Source organism: Xenopus laevis, chromosome 1L (genome assembly GCF_017654675.1).
Source record: "Xenopus laevis strain J_2021 chromosome 1L, Xenopus_laevis_v10.1, whole genome shotgun sequence".
NCBI classification, from domain to species: Eukaryota; Metazoa; Chordata; class Amphibia; order Anura; family Pipidae; genus Xenopus; species Xenopus laevis.
In genome coordinates, this window is record NC_054371.1 from 159682286 (window position 1) to 159699917 (window position 17632).

The window sequence follows — 17632 nt, forward strand, 5'->3', positions numbered from 1 at the left end:
CCACAGTGTCTCTTAGCCTTATGCCATTTAATGCTTTTATATTTATAAATTGCAGTGTTTGTACTTTTACTGTAATTTTTTTATCTTGCTAAATCTGTGTTACAGTCTGGCCACACCTTCAACACAGATACATTCGGAAACGCATAGGTACAAGCCCAAAAAAAAAAGACAACACATGACGCATCCGAAAACTATTCCTCTGTGGCCGCTCCACACCTCTGGCCCATTGCGCGGGAACCGTAACTGCTGTGCGCGTGCCCGCGCTGGCAGGGGGCGCGCTTTGACGTCAGGAAGTGTCGCCGTGCTCTCGCTTTCGGCAGCTGCTGCTAGAATTGAGCCTGCAGAGGACGGGAGTAGAGAAACAGCAAACATGGCAACGGGGACGGCAGGTGAGAGAAGGGACAGGGAAATTACAAATACAAATGAAGCACGACCTTTGCTTGATACTGAAAATACTTGTATGTTTTTGTGCAGAGGCAGAGACCAGGCAGAAGCTGCTGAAGACAGTGAAGAAGGAGGTAGGCGATACGAGCATAAGCATCGTTGTCTCGGAGCCAGTGATGGATGTGTGTGTATATGTGTGTGTGTCAGTGTGCGGGCATGGATACCCCTATGTGTAGCTCCTCTTCAGCCCCATTCTGTTGTGTATTATTGTACGACTGGGCGTGTTTGCATTGACACAGCTAGCAGCAGCTCTTGGTCACTCGTGTGGCTGCTATTGCTGCTACACCTCTTGTCCCCATAGCCTTTGGCTTTTGTAGCACAAGGATGGAGTCTACCCTCAGAAAATCACTTAGCCCTTAACAAATTGCACAAATTGCATTCCCAGTACACTGTTTAATACTATGCATTGCCTTTCGCTACTTTGGGATTAATGAAACAAATGACTGAATGTGAATTTACAATAGCTGTGGGTACACAACATAGCAGCCACATTTACTGCTCAATATGATCAACCTGAAGGCAGCCCTCTATCTCCTATCATCATCCCAACAGTGTTTTAAGAATAGGTTGCTGGGAGTTGTATTTGTCCAGGCCTAAAGGTCAAATATCATTGATATAAACTGCACACTACTGGATTACTGAAACATAATATATCCCAAATTTACATTGTCACAGCATTTGTACAAATAGAAAGTAGTATAGGTATGAGACCTGTTATCCAGAATGCTCGGGACCTGGGGTTTTCCGGATGATGGATCTTTCTGTAATGGAGATGTTGTGTTGCCAAACGAGTGGATCTCTCCCCAATATGCCCACATTGAAGTGGGCGATGTCAGGCTGATCCGATCATGGGCCCTAGGGCCCAACAATCGGATCATAATGCATCCGATACAGGCGGTCGGATTTTTTAACCTGCCCGATCGAGAGTTATCGATCATGAAAGCCCGTCGGTTGGCCCCACACATGGGCCAATAAGCTGCCGATTAAGTCTACTAGAAAATCATGTAAACATTAAATAAACCCAATAGACTGGTTTTGCTTCCAGTAAGGAATAATTATCTCTTATCTTGGGTACTGTTTTATCATTACAGAGAAAAGTGGAATCATTTTGATTATTTGGATGAAAGGGAGTCTATGGGAGATGGCCATTCGGTAATTTGGTGCTTTCTGGATAACGAATCCCATACTTGTAACATGTTTGCCATTGAGGCTTGTACACAGCAGCAAATCTTGCAGCAGAAAATCTTGCCTTGTGTTCTGAAACAGAACACATTGCTAATATGAAGCAGATAGGAAATATGTGCACTGTTGAAGCCTTAAACTATAATCATCGTCACCATCATAGATTCTTTACTATTTTTAACATGTAGTTTCATAGAATTAGGTTTATTGGTATAAGCAACCTTTTGATTGTGTCACTGGGGTTGAGTGATATACAATAAGCTTTCTACTGAGGGGGCAAAATGTGACTATTATTGTATTTACAGTAATTACATGCCAGTCAAGTAACAATCATGTATTGTGTTTCACTTGTTCTAAAAAAACGGGGATTTATAACCTGCGTTTATCATGAACGACAATTTAAAGCATCTATGCCAAAGATGGGAATTGAGATTAACATGAATTGAGTTAGGAGTTATTGTATCTGTCCAGTACTTTACTGGCCTGGCCTGTAATTATGCTTGATTCCAATGTTATTAATAAGGAAGATAAATATATAGGAAGGCCGATATTTTTGTCCAGAAAAGTGGCAGCCCTAGTTGGGATTAAATAACCTTCCCTTTTCCTATGAGTTTTTCAGCATATATTGGCATGTCACTGATACGATTAATGATAATTATCTTTTATTGAAATGGTTCAATGTAGTTTGTGTTCCACCCATAAATTAGTCTTGTATAGTATTTGTTGATTCACCAGAGATTCACACAACTACTTAGATATACATAGAGAACCTGTTTTTGGGTGACTTTATTTAATCATAAATGCCAAACTTGGTTAACAGGTGACTGTCAGCTGAAAGAATCACTTGTTAATCCAAGGGAAAGAAACATTTAAAATAACTTGACTGTCTAAAATAAATAATCTTGGCACAGTCATCCTTGATGGAACTGGGTAAGCCATAGGCTACCTGTCATTTGTTCTGGAAGCAGCTATTCCTGCTGGTTGTTACTGGCATGTCCCACTTATTGTCTTACAGCTTAACTTTGCACAAACATTTTGCAGTTGTTTGGAAGTCATCATTTGCTACACTTTATACCATAATATATGGTACTGAAACAAAAAAGACTTGATTGTAGCCATAATTCTTTATTTATACACAGGGTAATGCACCCTTTTCAGTTAGTGGGGGGAAAAGGAAGCAACATGTTTCTTTATTCTGTACATTTATTAACCCATTTATGAACTTTCTTTATTATACAAATATGTAATCTCTACTTTGGTAACCTAGCACACAGAAACCTCCAGATTACAGGAAGGTCATCTCCCATAGATTCCATTTAAGCAAATATTTCTCATTTTTAAAAATTATTTCCCATTTCTCTGTAATAACAAAAGCATACCTTGGACTTAATTGCAAATACGTTTTAATGTTGACATTTTTTTTAGTAGATTTATGATATAGTGATCCAAATAATACAGCCCTGTCTTATGTGGGGTTACAGCATACACAGAGCCATTTTTCAGTGCTTCTGATTGTTATTGCTGATTTTTGAAGTTACCCTCCGACTAGGGAACTGGGTAGAGTTTCAAGAAGCAGCACTGACAATCACATGCGTTGAGAAATGGCCCACTGGAAGTGATAATGGCCCACTGCAAGCAATAACCCCACATGCTGGATAACATTACAAGCAGTGACATATTTCTTTGATAGCCACTCTACATTTTGATGCACACATGCATTTTTAAAAAGAGGTTTGCCACTTAGAGGGACAGATTTACTTATCTTTGACCCTCCATAGCATCCAGGCAACTGATTGATGAAAAAAAACAAATTAACTCCTCCTCTTATTGCTTGCTGCAGAACGACATTAAAAAAAATCTAGTGCCCCCCCAGTATAATTACCTGTTGAGTACTTCAGAAATGTGTTGTATATAGGAACTGGGAATTTACAACCTGAGCTCACTGGGGAGCAACACCACAAATCTCACAGCTATTGGAAGATAAAAGTGTACATAAAATCAAACTATAATTTTCAGTCAAATTACACATTGCCACAAATAGCATTGTAAGTTCAGCTAGTATATTGTTTTCTTTCAGTATTTGCTGCACTGTATTCAGAGCTGCAGGCTTCCTGATAAACAGTTATAAGAATTTATGAAACAATTACCTATAGTTTGATGAACTGAAGGGCATTACATTGTACAAGCTTACACTGGAGAACAACACTTCAAACTTTTGCTGCATTAATTAGTCAACACAACAAATATGTGTTATACAGAAACACCATTGTTTTTCACAGATTACATTCTCATGGCGGTTTCTGTGTGCAGTACATTTTCGGTACACATGGTTAAAACAATTCTATGGTCTTGAGTTTTTTTTTTACATATTTTCTCCCAGAAAGTTGACGTAAACGTATGAGAAAGTACAAAAGGGTATTTCTCAAATGTTTTTATGAATATTTTCAAGAAACAGTTGTAAGATGACATTATTGTGAGACAAGATGGCTTCCTTCACATTATATACTTGTGATATTGACCAAACTACAATAATAGCAGGACATAATGTTTATTTTGCATAATTTCTCCTAGAAATTACTTGCACCTACTTGTAATCAGGCTGAAAGAGCAATCTTAATTCTAACATATGCAGTTTTTATTTGTATTTAATGTCTATTATAGAAGGCAGACTGCACACTTTTTTAAAGATTTCTAATTTAACATCAACGTAGATAGATACTTTTTCTGTAGAGATGCAGGGACATCTCAAGGTATGTACTTTGATATATAGGACTTTAAACTATTTTAAATGGCAATCAATGGCAACCCTGCTTTATGCTTCAGAAGTTTAATTGCAATAATCAATAAACGTTTAAACATCTCCATTAAGTATATTCTGAATCATAAGGACAGCATGTAAAATGCTGAAGTTATTGAAGTAGCCCCAGAGGATTAGATGATAATTAAGCTGCTTAAAGTAAACCGTGCTGAATGCAGACCCTCGAATTCATCACACTTTTTAAAGGTGTTAAGTGTACTTATTTTCGCATGACCTTATATATAAATGCAGCACATTTAGTTGGCGCCGCTACCGGACAGGTTGCCTAGGGCATAAATAGAAACATTGAACTTCAGGATTTCGGATTATTATGACGTTATCCATTATTAAAGTCTTTATGCCTTTTACTTATTTTCTTTAACTCAGGGACTAGTGGGTCCCGAAATATATGCTGGTGCTGCTACTAAGCCTTGAAACAGAGCGTGGAGTTCACCCGTATAATTTATTGTGTAATACTTTAATAGCACAATACACAAGGGCCTGATTCTCAGCCTGTAATGCACTGTAGTGATGCGTGGACCGACCCAACACCTAGGAGTCGGGCAGGTTTAGGCCAACCTCAGCACTTCCTTTGCGGGTCTGTTACTCTCCCTGTCCCCAACTTTACATTGCTGGCTTCCGGCTTCTGTTTTTTAATAGGTGAGCACTAGTCCTACACCTTTTGTGACGTCATCTGTGGGGCTGGCAGCGCAGGCCTATAAATAGAGGGGAGGAGGCAGGTGTGGGTGGGCTCAGGTTGGGTTGGGTGAGGGTCGGGTGAGGGTAGGGTGTGGGTCAAGAAAAACCTGACCAGCACATCACTAATCCATTGGCATCCGAACTCTCCTCGGTCTGCACCCAGACACATGGAGTAGACTCAGGAGTGAAAATGCATAATCATGGGTTTTGGTGTTGAAGTCCACTCCGTGCATTTGCACCCAGATTTATGCAGTGACTCTGGGTACAGGAGAGTGCAGATGCCAGCGGTGGGGCTGTTTCTTGTGGCCCCCAGTCCCTTCCACAGTAAGCAAGAACTAATCAAATTGTGAAACCACTTCAAGTTCAACCATACTGTGAAACTGACAAAAACATTTGCACGTTAATTTAAATTATAGCATAAGTGTTTCTGGGATTCTAATGTATCTGCAAATTGTGTTGGATTGCATATATATTCACTATTATTGGTTCAGATGTTGATTGTTTCCTAATTATTGCTGCCGGTTACATTTAATAATAAATATCACACTCACGAGATGAAAAGCAATTATGCCGAATGCTGCTCCTTTGGTGAAGCTGTAGTGGGAGAAGACAGGCTCTTGTTGCCTTGACAACTGTCCTTAAATTGAAAGGGCACAATATGTTTTACACATTTAAAACTATAGGAAAGCAGGTATACTGGTCTTTGTATTTAAAGACTGAATTTACTGCGTGGAAGCACCACTTTGCCATATGACTTACCTGTCCCAGGTGTCGTACAGCAGACATTGTACACTTTGAGACTGGAAAAAGGGACTCCTTTGTGAGGGTCACTGGCAGGATTGTTATCCTTTAAATAGAGTATACTCTAATTGCATACTATTATTGCAATACTGTTATGTGCACATTTATTTGTGTTTAATTGCACAGTTTTAACTTTACATATAATATGTTGTCAAAATTATTTGATGTAGAGCAAGCAATTCAAATACTTATTTTAGTATTCTGTGTTTTGGTGCGCCACTTCAGTCAATAGTTACGTATGGGTTACATTAGAAGAAAGGTAGGTGCATAATTATGTTTCTTGTAATGTGCCTGTGTTATGAGATAGTTGGGCACCTGTTGGTTTTTATTGAGTGTAGATGGAGATGAGCCCACATAAAGCATCATATATTAAAACATTACTGTTACTCTTCATCGAGATTTTTGTTGTGTGTGTGTTTTAATCTTTCAAGATTTTTTTCCTGCCTTATTTCTTTAAAAAAAGGGGGGATTTGAAATAAACCAGTAACAAGCATGTTATGTAAGCTTACAGCTCGGATTTTTCCTGCCAGTGCGTTTTCATTATGCATTCTTAAGTGCCTCTGACAACTGAGTGTCTCTCATCACACATTACTGTATGCGTTACCATGTTGTAAAACTGTCTTCTACTGCATTATTTCCTAGGAGGCTGAAGATTGTAATTTGATGTTACTGTATTGCTAAGAGTTTGTGTAATAACAATTCTCATAATCAGACAAAACAGCATCACCCAGACTTAATAAATTAGGGTCAAGGAGAAATCTTTTTTTTTTTTTTTTTTATAAAAGGCCAGTATTGTAGGGACATCTAGTAATTATGGAATGTGCAGAAAATGTATTCTCTTAGTTTAACTAGCAGTTGTATTAACATTGTGAACAAAGCAACCAATTAGTTATTGCAAACTACTTCCCTTCCAGTAATTGCCTACCTGTACCTATAATATATATACCAAGACCAAGAGTCTTGGTGCAGGGAGGCAGGCTACGTACTCTAGGAAAACCAGAGGGAATAGAGCTGGAAGTTATTGGATCATGGTTGAAGCTTTTCTTTTTTAGTTTTTGTATGTGTCATATTGTATGTAGTTATTGTAATTATGTAATTGGTGTAAAAGGAATGGTGACTACTGCTTGTGATCATATGTTAATACAGAGATGTGTTATTCTACAGCCATGGGTGGAGGATTTACCTTTATTCTTCCTATAATGAGTTGTTAGTTGAAGTTTACAGTAAAGCGTACAGGTATTGGATCTCCAGATAAGGGGTATTTTCGTTATTTGGATGACCATCCTTATTGCTTAAAGGTCGAGTTGGTATTTATTAATGGTCGAGGGTAGTTTCTCTAAAAAACTAGAATTTTTCGGGGGGAAAAAATGAATTTTGCGAGATTTATTATGCCCTGAAGCTGCTAAAAGCCTGAATCTGAAAATACTCCAGCTTAAACCTTTTGAGGTAATTTAGAAGTAAATGTCAGAGGTCCCCTTTAACCATTTGGATTTTTTCCAGAAATAAGCAAACATTCAAGTTATGAATTTATTTGAGGTAGAAAAAACCTCACAAACCTCGCAAGCTCAACCTTTGATAAATAACAAGTGTTGCTCTTGTAATCCAATCATTGGGCTCTACTAAGAGAAAATTAGATCTCTGACATTTGGTCCACCAAGCATCCTGTCATATTGACTGCAGATCTGTTTAGACCATATCCAGTGCCAGTGACTCAATGGCCTCATGTGGTATCAAACAATAATTTCTGACAGGGGTTGCTAAAAGGGAAGATACACACATCTTAAATTTCTGTTGCATATTCAGCCTCCTATGTGCTGATGAACTGCAATTTCTGGCAGTACTGTCTGTAGGGACCCATAGGGTTATTGTGTCCCTATGGCTTTAAATCCCTACACTTTCTGATTTCCCTAGTTGCTGGGCAAATGCCCATGTAGCTAGTTGTAATTTACATATCACAGTTATTGCCCAAGAGGTGCTGTGACCACTTTGGTATAGTGAGTGAGAAGGGGTGGATCTTCTTCTTTGGCTTCTGGTTGGTGACCCAGCTGGATGTTTCCAGGGAGCCTGGGTACACTTAGGCCCAGTAAAGCCATGTGCCCTAGAGGGACCAGTATTTCTAGAGAGAGATAAATCGGGGAGCAGGGACCCCGTGAATGAGGCCAGATAGAGATAGGATACTACCTGTAAGGGCTATTCCACACGGGGAGATAGCCACGCGTTTGCGGTCGCGGCGACAAAGCGCCGCGCCAGTCGCCGCGACCGGCGCAGGCGACAGTTTTGTATGGGCGCCTATGTAAAAACGCCTGTGCTAACCACACGAGGCGATGCGCTTTTCAACAGTCGCCTGAAAAAGCCTGGCGAGGCATTTTCAGGCGACTGTTGAAAAGCGCATCGCCTCGTGTGGTTAGCACAGGCGTTTTTACATAGGCGCCCATACAAAACTGTCGCCTGCGCCGGTCGCGGCGACTGGCGCGGCGCTTTGTCGCCGCGACCGCAAACGCGTGGCTATCTCCCCGTGTGGACTAGCCCTAATAGTACTCTCCAGGAGAGTAAGATAGGTAGGTTAAATCCCTGGTTTCCGGTAAACATGCCCTTTGTGTTATAAAACTTAGGACTGTCCTGCCTACACTAGAATAATTGGGATGAATGATTTTGTAATTTCAAGAATCCTCTGATAGCAGGGTAAATAAGTATGGCAAAAAGCAGAATTATGGCTTAGTTGAGGCTTGGAGGAGGAAGAATGAGTATTACCTGGTTTATTTGGTACTCATTCTACCTAATTACCCTTCAATGAGCAGCAAAGCATTGTAACAGATGAATTACCTCCGTATCAGCTACAGACAGATCATGATGTGGAAAAGATGCCTTGTGGCCATTTTATCTAAAGGCAGTGAGACCAGAGTTTTTGCAACCGTACTGCATAATCAAAAGCAGTCTGAAAAACCAGGATGGGATATATATGCAAATATAAAACCATATATACACTTTAGAACAGTGCTTTTAAACTGGAGGCCTACAGTGCTTTTAAACTGGAGGCCTACAAACTGGATGCCACACTCCAAGTAAATTTTATTAACCCCAACCTGCACAAGAACTATATAGATTTTGCAAAATTTTAGCTGAACTCTAAACAAGGAGTCTCTATCTTATTGTGTCCCAGAATGCTCGGTGTCACGAAAACGGGACTCTCAACCACACATAACTTTTGAGTTTGGCTATAAGGGGTTACACTCAGTCTCTCAATCACCTTACACACATGTTAGACTAACCTCAGACACCCCAAAATACACCAACACCCACAAAATGAATTTGCTGCCACCATCTATCATTAACGGCCGATAGAAACCTAATGTGACTATTCCCCTTCCCTCTATAACAGGTAATAACTCACACTACAGAAATGCATCAAACACTCTCTCCTATGGTAGTTAGTCAGGGTAAGATCCTACTATTTCAACAAGCACTCCAGTAGCCAAAGGGTTAATTTATATTCAAACACACTTTTCTGCTAGCTGTACTAGTTATTAAACATATAAATAGGCAACTTTCCCTTTCCACACATACACAGAGTTAATACACTTAGGCACAAGCATTCATATGGGCTATGAGTTCGTAAGAGCACAAGGACAAAATGTATTAAAATGTATTATATTTAATATTAAAAGTAACAGTGCATGTATATTAAAGAATATATTACAAAGAAGACATAAAATTGCAAGTACAGTAAATAAAGTAAACAGGAGTAAAACACAAAGAAAGCCCTACTTTACCAAGTTTAGAATTTCCTGTTTTGTCCTCTAAGGCAAGAGTAAGGAAAAAATGGGCATACAATCCACAGTAGGGAGCCTCTTTTGCATGACATTGGTTACTGGGTCTATCAGCTTTTTATTGCCTGCTGGGACATTCCCCTCATTACCTTATGCATGAGGTAGGAGTGCCCAGGAAAGTGTCATTTACGACCCCCTGCATGGGGGGTTGCTATTTTCAGGCAAGATTCCCCAATATAATATTGGTACTTGCCAGTACCCAATATTACAATAAAAACATGGGCAGGCTGTGATCCATATGCGGGCATCAAATTGATACCAAACACTAATGTGGTTGCATATTCCAGCCCCCCAGGAACCATCCTTCCTAACTGGTGGGTATAGGCTGGCCCTGTTTGGTATCATTAGGAAGCATGTGACCTCCTCATAACCAATATGTAAGTTATGAGGATGCGAACCCTATGACACAGGAGATATGGATCCTTTCTTATAATCCATATTTTCTTCTAACTATCCCTCCCTGCTGCTCTAGGTCCACAGCTCTGTTCTTTGATCAACTGATCAAAGAACTGACTGGCCCAGCTTCCTTGCCCAAATGGTGTGACTCCAAATTGTCTCAGAAGGCAGATATGGATGTCACCTTTCCACAGCCCCCCCCCCTGGTGAGATATGCAATCAAGGGTCTCTGTGAACATGAGACCAAATGTTTCCCATATTAACTGTTATTATACCAGAGCAACCCTGCCCTGGCATGACACTCAGGACCTGGGGTTTTCTGGATAATGGATATTTCCATAATTTGGATCTTCATCCCTTAGGGTAGTGGCAGATGGGGAGATTAATCGCCCAGCAACAAATCTCTGCTACTCCACAAATGCCTTCCCTCCGGCAACAATACGAGTCACCTGCAGTATGGCATACATTTCTGATTTGCCTCAAGAGGAAACTGCGTGCGACTTCGGAAATCTGAAAAATACGAATCGCCTACGGGAAGGCATTTGTAGAGATTAGTTGCCGGAAGTAGGGAAGATTTGTGCTGGGCGACTAATCTCCCCGTCTGCCACTACCCTTAAGTCTACTGGAAAAGCATGTAAACATTAAATAGCCAATAGGCTGGTTTTGCTTCCAATAAGGATTAATTATCTCTTAGTTGGGATCAAGTATACAGTATTGTTTTATTATTACAGAGGAAAAAGGAAATAATTTTTAAAGATTTGGATTATTTGGATAAAATGGAGTATATGAGAGACAGCCTTTCTGTATTTAGGAGCTTTCTAGATAACGGGTTTCCGTATAACAGATCCCATACCTGTAACAAACATTTCATCTGAAAAAAAAAACTTTTTTTCCATATTCACAAATCTGTTGAATGTGCACATAGGTGTCTTCTTACATTAGATGAAAACAGGAACAGATGGAGTAATGATACATCTAAGGTACAGTGTAATTTATTGTATATTACAAGGATAGTAAAGGTCAGTAATGTGTTTTGTGATCTGTATACATTTATCCAAGTTACATATATTAGGCTTTATAATCGTTTGTTGTACTATACAATACAAATATGATGTTTATTGTTACGATGGGACTGTGACTAGTCAATTCTAAGGCTGGAGCCGCCTGAGGCTCTTACCTTTCCTATGCTGGAGGAGGTCCAGGGGGGGATCATCGCTAGTGCAAGAGAGAGCAATTTGGCTCTTAAAGTTACCAGGAGTAGCTTTTTGCTACCCCTGGTAACTTGCTCTTTGCTGCCACCAATTAATTTTATACAATAGGATTGGCACACCAGTCCATTTCATCTGCTGGTTGACTTCAGTCAGTCAAAGTCAAAATGGTCATAAAATGAAAAAGTAATTGAGACAAAATCTATACTGGCATAAGCTTACTGCCCTAATAACCAAATGTCTTCCTATGTTTATTCAAATTTTGTATAAATGAGAGGGATATGTTAATGAAGGCCCCTTGATTAACAATACCAAGTCTACCTTTCTGCAAATGTAATCATACCGTTAATAAATAGATCAAAGTAGAGGTTATTTTTGTCCTGCACTGTACTTTTTATCTTTTAAACGTTATTTTTTTTTTTACTGGCCATAATCTTTCAGGATTCAACTGAGCATTACCAACAATAATGATCTTCAGCTTCTGTGTTAAATTAATTATATTACTTTTAAGTTAGGGAAACTATGGTTAGTTATATATGCCTTGGACTCATGAAGAATTTAATTTAATTTTAATTTAAAAATGAAAATGGGAAAACTTCAAAGGCTTTTGCCATCATGTAGTTTTCCTTACTCTTTTACTCTCCATTTACATAGTGGCGTACAATTCTCTGTTAGGTGACGGATTTTCCATGAATTGCCCCATAGCAGACAGAGACTTATTTATTAATAATGACCAAATACATCCAAGAGCAGGAAGGAACTCATACCAACCTTTAAGCATTTATCTGCAGGTACAAAAATGAATACATGGCTGTGATTGAAGACTAAAAATATATATCTTTGTCTCATTTGGCTACAAAACCAAAGGTTTTCTGGAAAAGTTCTGACATGACACATATGGATGGTACAGGATACAAAGAAATACTGAAAGCATATTTCAATTAAAAAAACCAGAAGTTGGATAAAGGATCACTAAACACTAGGGATGCACCGAATCCAGGATTCGGGCAGGATTCGGTCCAGCAGGATTCAGCCGACTCCTTCTGCCCGGCCGAATCCTAATTTGCATATGCAAATTAGGGGCAGGGAGGGAAATCTCGCAACTTTTTGTCACAAAAACAGGAAGTAAAAAATGTTTTCCCCTTTCCACCCCTAATTTGCATATGCAAATTAGGATTTGGTTCAGTATTTGGCCGAATCTTTCGCGAAGGATTCGGGGGTTCGGCCGAATCCAAAATAGTTGATTCCACAAAAATGAATATAAAATTGCTTAATGAGTAATGTGTGTTGTGGATGCTTGACAACAAGTAAGAGATGTATGTAGAAAAACACCCTAGATGCTTCCTTAACTTATTGGTTGCCACCTAGCTAACAACTTGTTCATAATCATGCAATTAGCTTATATTATGAAAACCAAACAGAAAAACAAAATTAATGTATATTTCAAGAGTGCTTGGAAGAGCAATTTGATTGATTGTTTTGTTCCCATTTTAGCTTTCCTTCCAACATTTCCTGTTTAAATATTGCAACATTTTAGGCCAAACTCTGGTGCATCCAGTCTTGCACTGAATTACCTAAAATCCTTCCTGTTTCTGATGTGATTTGGGACTGTCCAAGTCCAACCAGAATTAAGGGCTACATAGTAAACATGCAGAGGAGTTAAAGGAACAGTAACACCAAAAAAAAAAGTGTTTTAAAGTAATGAGAATATAATGTACTGTTGTGCTGCACTGGTAAATCTGGTGTGCTTGCTTAAAGGACCAGTAACATAAAAAAATTTTACAAAAAAATTCGTTACAATACAACGAAAAAAAACATCAAGACCAATTAAAATTTAAAATAGCAAATCCTTTATTAAGATATAACTTACAGAAACTCCACTTCCTGTCTTCTACAGAAACGGCGAAAGGGCGACCATCCATCCTGTTGTGCTTGATTGCTCTTCCCTGGCTCTTCACTGACAGAGTGTCGATCTCCTCCAGCTCTTCAGAAGGCCGCAGCGGTGTTATTATGCCTGTCCCCACTGTAACATAGCAGACCGTCAGCATACAAGGGTAACCCAGAACCCCCTGCCCCTGCATTATTTTAACCCTCCTGGCACCGAGAATATTCCTTCTGCCTGCTGCTGTGGGCTGCTGGGGAGATGCGCAGTCAATGTATGGATCAGTAAAGGGAGCAGCGTCCAGGAAAGATGGGCCTCTTGCCTTTTAATTCCAATAATGTAAGGACCAACTTTGTCTCTTAATGGGTTTTACTTGGCGTTCCTTAATAATTTTTCTTATTAGAGAAGAAACAGAAAAATTACTTTTTTCCGGCAGCCCAGCTCTTACCTCCTGCTCTAAACTGCAGACGATGACTGTAATGCTCCGCAAAGCATGGACTGTGTTAAGTAGTGAAAACTCACTGGCCCTGCTGCCCCCACACCGGCATGCAAAGAGCCGTGATACCCAAAAAAAAAAGTATTACAATTAATATTTCCAAGGCAAATGTGCGCGGCCACTCGCAATGAGACGATGGGCTTCAACAAAAGTAGGAAGAAAGACAGGGGTTTATTCGGTACCAGGAGGCTATCTCTAAGCTCTAAACTGCCAGCCAGAGGGGTGATAATCAGAGACGTCTCCTGCGACTGATGGAGCTGACCAAGGGCATGTTGTACTTGTCACACACGCCATCTGCGAGCAGCTGGTCCCTGATCTCCCATGCGAATATGCCCGGTTCCCTCTGCTCGTAAGTCCCTATGTGTTTTGACCACAGTGGGGGTGGTGACTCCCTGCCTTCGGGCAAGTGAACCAGCTGGGTGTTTGCGCTTGGGACTGAGCCTGATTATCTGTGGTCAAAACACATAGGGACTTACAAGCAGAGGGAACCGGGCATATTCGCATTGGAGATCAGGGACCGGCTGCTCGCAGATGGCGTGTGTGACAAGTACAACGTGCCCTCGGTCAGCTCCATCAGTCGCAGGAGACGTCTCTGATTATCACCCCTCTGGCTGGCAGTTTAGAGCTTAGAGAGAGCCTCCTGGTACCGAATAAACCCCTGTCTTTCTTCCTACTTTTGTTGAAGCCCATCGTCTCATTGCGAGTGGCCGCGCACATTTGCCTTGGAAATATTAATTGTAATACTTTTTTTTTTGGGTATCACGGCTCTTTGCATGCCGGTGTGGGGGCAGCAGGGCCAGTGAGTTTTCACTGCTTAACACAGTCCATGCTTTGCGGAGCATTACAGTCATCGTCTGCCGTCATTGCTGTCGGTCTCCCCAGCGCCGGTATCTGCCCCGGTCCATATAATCAGGCTCAGTCCTGACTCCCAAGCGAAATCACCCAGCTGGTTCACTTCAATGGGGAGCCCACTGACATCGCCTTCCTACTGCTGCTGGATGAAGGAGGATGAAGAAGAGCTGTGAATAGCCAGGGAGGAGAAATCGAGTGCTGCAGTATGGACGGTCGCCCTTTCGCCTTTTCTGTGGAGGACAGGAAGTTTCTGTAAGTTATTTCTTAATAAAGGCTTTGCTATTTTAAATTTTAATTTGTTTTGGTGTTTTTTTTCCGTTCTATTCTAACAAATTTTTTTGTAAAAAAATTTGATGTTACTGGTCCTTTAAGGCTTTTGCTATTCGCTAATGGCACTAATTTATATATTTAAAATCAGATTAAACCACATTTGTTATTTATTTTAGAGTGCATCTGGATCTATTTATGTGTATGTACCTACTGAAGCTTGTTGTGTTAGTTTTGCCCTTCTACCCCAAAATAATCTATTGAGAAAGAAGCCTCTGTCCCTCTAGCTTAGATGCTTAAAGACTCAATGGAAACTTCTTTTTAAATATTTCCTGTAAAATCACTTTTATCTCTCTCTAAAACTGTAAAATGGTTCCAGCCCATGGTAGGTTCACATAGAGTAAATGTCAAAATGACAGCAAAATGTCTCTTAAAGTATAAGTAAACCCTAAAAATGAAATGGCTGAAAATGTCATATTTTATATACTGAACTAATTGAACCAGCCTCTCAGCTTCTCAATAGCAGCAATGATCCATAAAAAATACAAATACAAAATATTTACAGACTTCTTGGCAGGTAAAAGTGTGTGTACACGTACATAGACTTCTATGCGTTAAGTTTGTAAAGCTTGCTCTGGGCTTTCTCTCACACTCTTCCAGTCCCAGCTGATAGCCTGTACCAGGTCTGGACTGAGATTCAAAATAGTCTCTGGCATTTCAGCTACACAGAGGCACAAACAGCACCTCACCAGCCCACTAAATAGTGCCTGTCTATGGCAACTTGCAGCAGCCCCTCTGGCATTTGCCGGAACCCACAAATTGCCAGTCCGGGCCTGGCCTGTATCACCTCTCTCTGACTGTCACAGACCTAAATAAAAACTGCAATTATTACAAAAGAGTTGACTGACCACATAACACCTGCATTTGTTACCTAAACATTCCTGTCAATGTAATGGAAAAATGTCATAATCAACACAGAAACATATAGAATTCTAAATAATTATTTTGACTATTTTCTTCTGTGTGATAAACATTTACAAGTTTCAGCCAGGGAAAACATTGTGACCTGACTTGATTTTACAAGAAATATATACAGACTGTGCTCTGTAGTTTAACTACAGATCCTGTTTGAGTTTAGTAGTACTGTCCCACTGATATTGGTAGGTTTAATATACCAATCAGCCACTTTCCATGTAATGAATGGTAAAAAAACACTTTATTTTACCACCATCCTATAAAACAAATAAATAGCCCAGTTAGTGATGTTCTGTGGCTCACTATTCTGTTTCAGTCATAATAATAAACAGATTGTAGAGGCACCATGTAATCAGCCTAATGGTAAAATGTTCTCGTTACAGCCAATTCCGTTATTGAACTACAACACTCTGTAGATCATCTGTTTATTATAACTTTATGCCAGAACCTATATATTGTTATTAACGTGTAAAATACCCAAATAGTAATGAATCCAACTAACGACAGTGCTTCACAATCTAACAAGGACCATTCACATTCACCCTGGTAATTTTATAAAAGTTATACATTAAAGGGGATGTAAAGGCAAAAAAATTTAATCCCATTTTTACTTTCTTTAGTGAAAAAGAAATCTATCCCCAATATAATTTAATTAAAAAATGTCTACCGTTTTTATAAGAAATCTGACTGCATGCAGTAAAATTCTCCATTTGTTTTTCTGCTGCAGATAGGAAACTTCAGATGGTCCCTTACTGCTCTGCAGGGAAAGATCATACTTTCAAATGGCGGGGGGAGCCCCCACCTTACTTCCAAGAACTGTAGAGGAGCCGGCAATCGAGTAGAGATTCTTACCTGCAGACCCAGTGCAGACTGTATATATTCTGATTATTAATCAGTCTTGTTGTATTGGCTTCTATGGCAGATATTATTTGACTTGTGCTGTTTTGATAATTTATGACGATCCCTAAGCTTAACCTTACAGCTGAAGCCCAGACCACACTGAGCATGTGCATGGTCTTAGTCTTGCAAAGATGTTTAACATAGTAAAAATATGGTGACCCCCTGTGGCCAACTTTGAAAACATAAATCATTTGTTTAATTAGGCTTCAGGTGCAGTAAGTTCATGTTTATGTTTAGTATACAAAATACAGCATTTCTAGCATTATTCTATTATAGACTTTAGTTCCCATTAATACAGATGATTATAATACAAAATATTAAATGATACCGTTTATCAACACTGCACACATTTGCACCTTGGCAGTAACCCAAAGCAACTAATAAATAAGTAGCTTTTTACAGCCAGTTACAGCCAGTAGAACAATGAAAGCAAATACTTGATTGGCTAACATGCCACAATTGCTTAAAGTGATACTGACACTAAAAAATGAATTTTAGCATATGAATGTACATTAAATGTTACCTATAGGTCATGTTGATCATTTGTTGCTGAGAGGTTTGTTTTTGTATATAATTGTTAGTTGAAGTTCCTAAGCCTGACTCTCTGACTCTCTGACACTCTGACTTTGCCAACCTGACTGTCCCATCTCAGCCTGTTAGTTACAGTTTCTAATGCTAACGGACTCCTGCTGCACAAATATGGCAGCCCCCTTATACAGGAACATGGGGGATCAGACAGGTAATGTAAAAGCATCATGCAAATACTTCATGGCAAAGTTAGAAGTAGCTTGCAAAGCCAATATTATAATAGATGTAAAAAAAAGTTTAATTTCAGGTGTCAGTATCTCTTTAAGCTGGGGACCCCTGGGAAATATAAAATCTCCCAATGTCAGCACAGTGTCCCAA

At 39.6% G+C, this 17632-nt stretch overlaps 1 protein-coding gene across 3 annotated transcripts in view; it reads left to right on the forward strand.

Moving 5' to 3' along the window:
* Nucleotides 1–244: 244 nt before the first annotated feature.
* The window catches only part of LOC108715673 (small G protein signaling modulator 1), a 74591-nt gene continuing 57203 nt past the window's right edge, over nucleotides 245–17632 (forward strand). For all 3 annotated transcript variants that reach the window (XM_018261048.2, XM_018261055.2, XM_018261064.2), the window contains exons 1-2: nucleotides 245–389; nucleotides 475–518. In XM_018261048.2, coding sequence (XP_018116537.1) covers nucleotides 371–389; nucleotides 475–518 — 63 coding nt within the window. In that variant the 5' untranslated portion in view covers nucleotides 245–370. The remainder of the gene's footprint in view (nucleotides 390–474; nucleotides 519–17632) is intronic.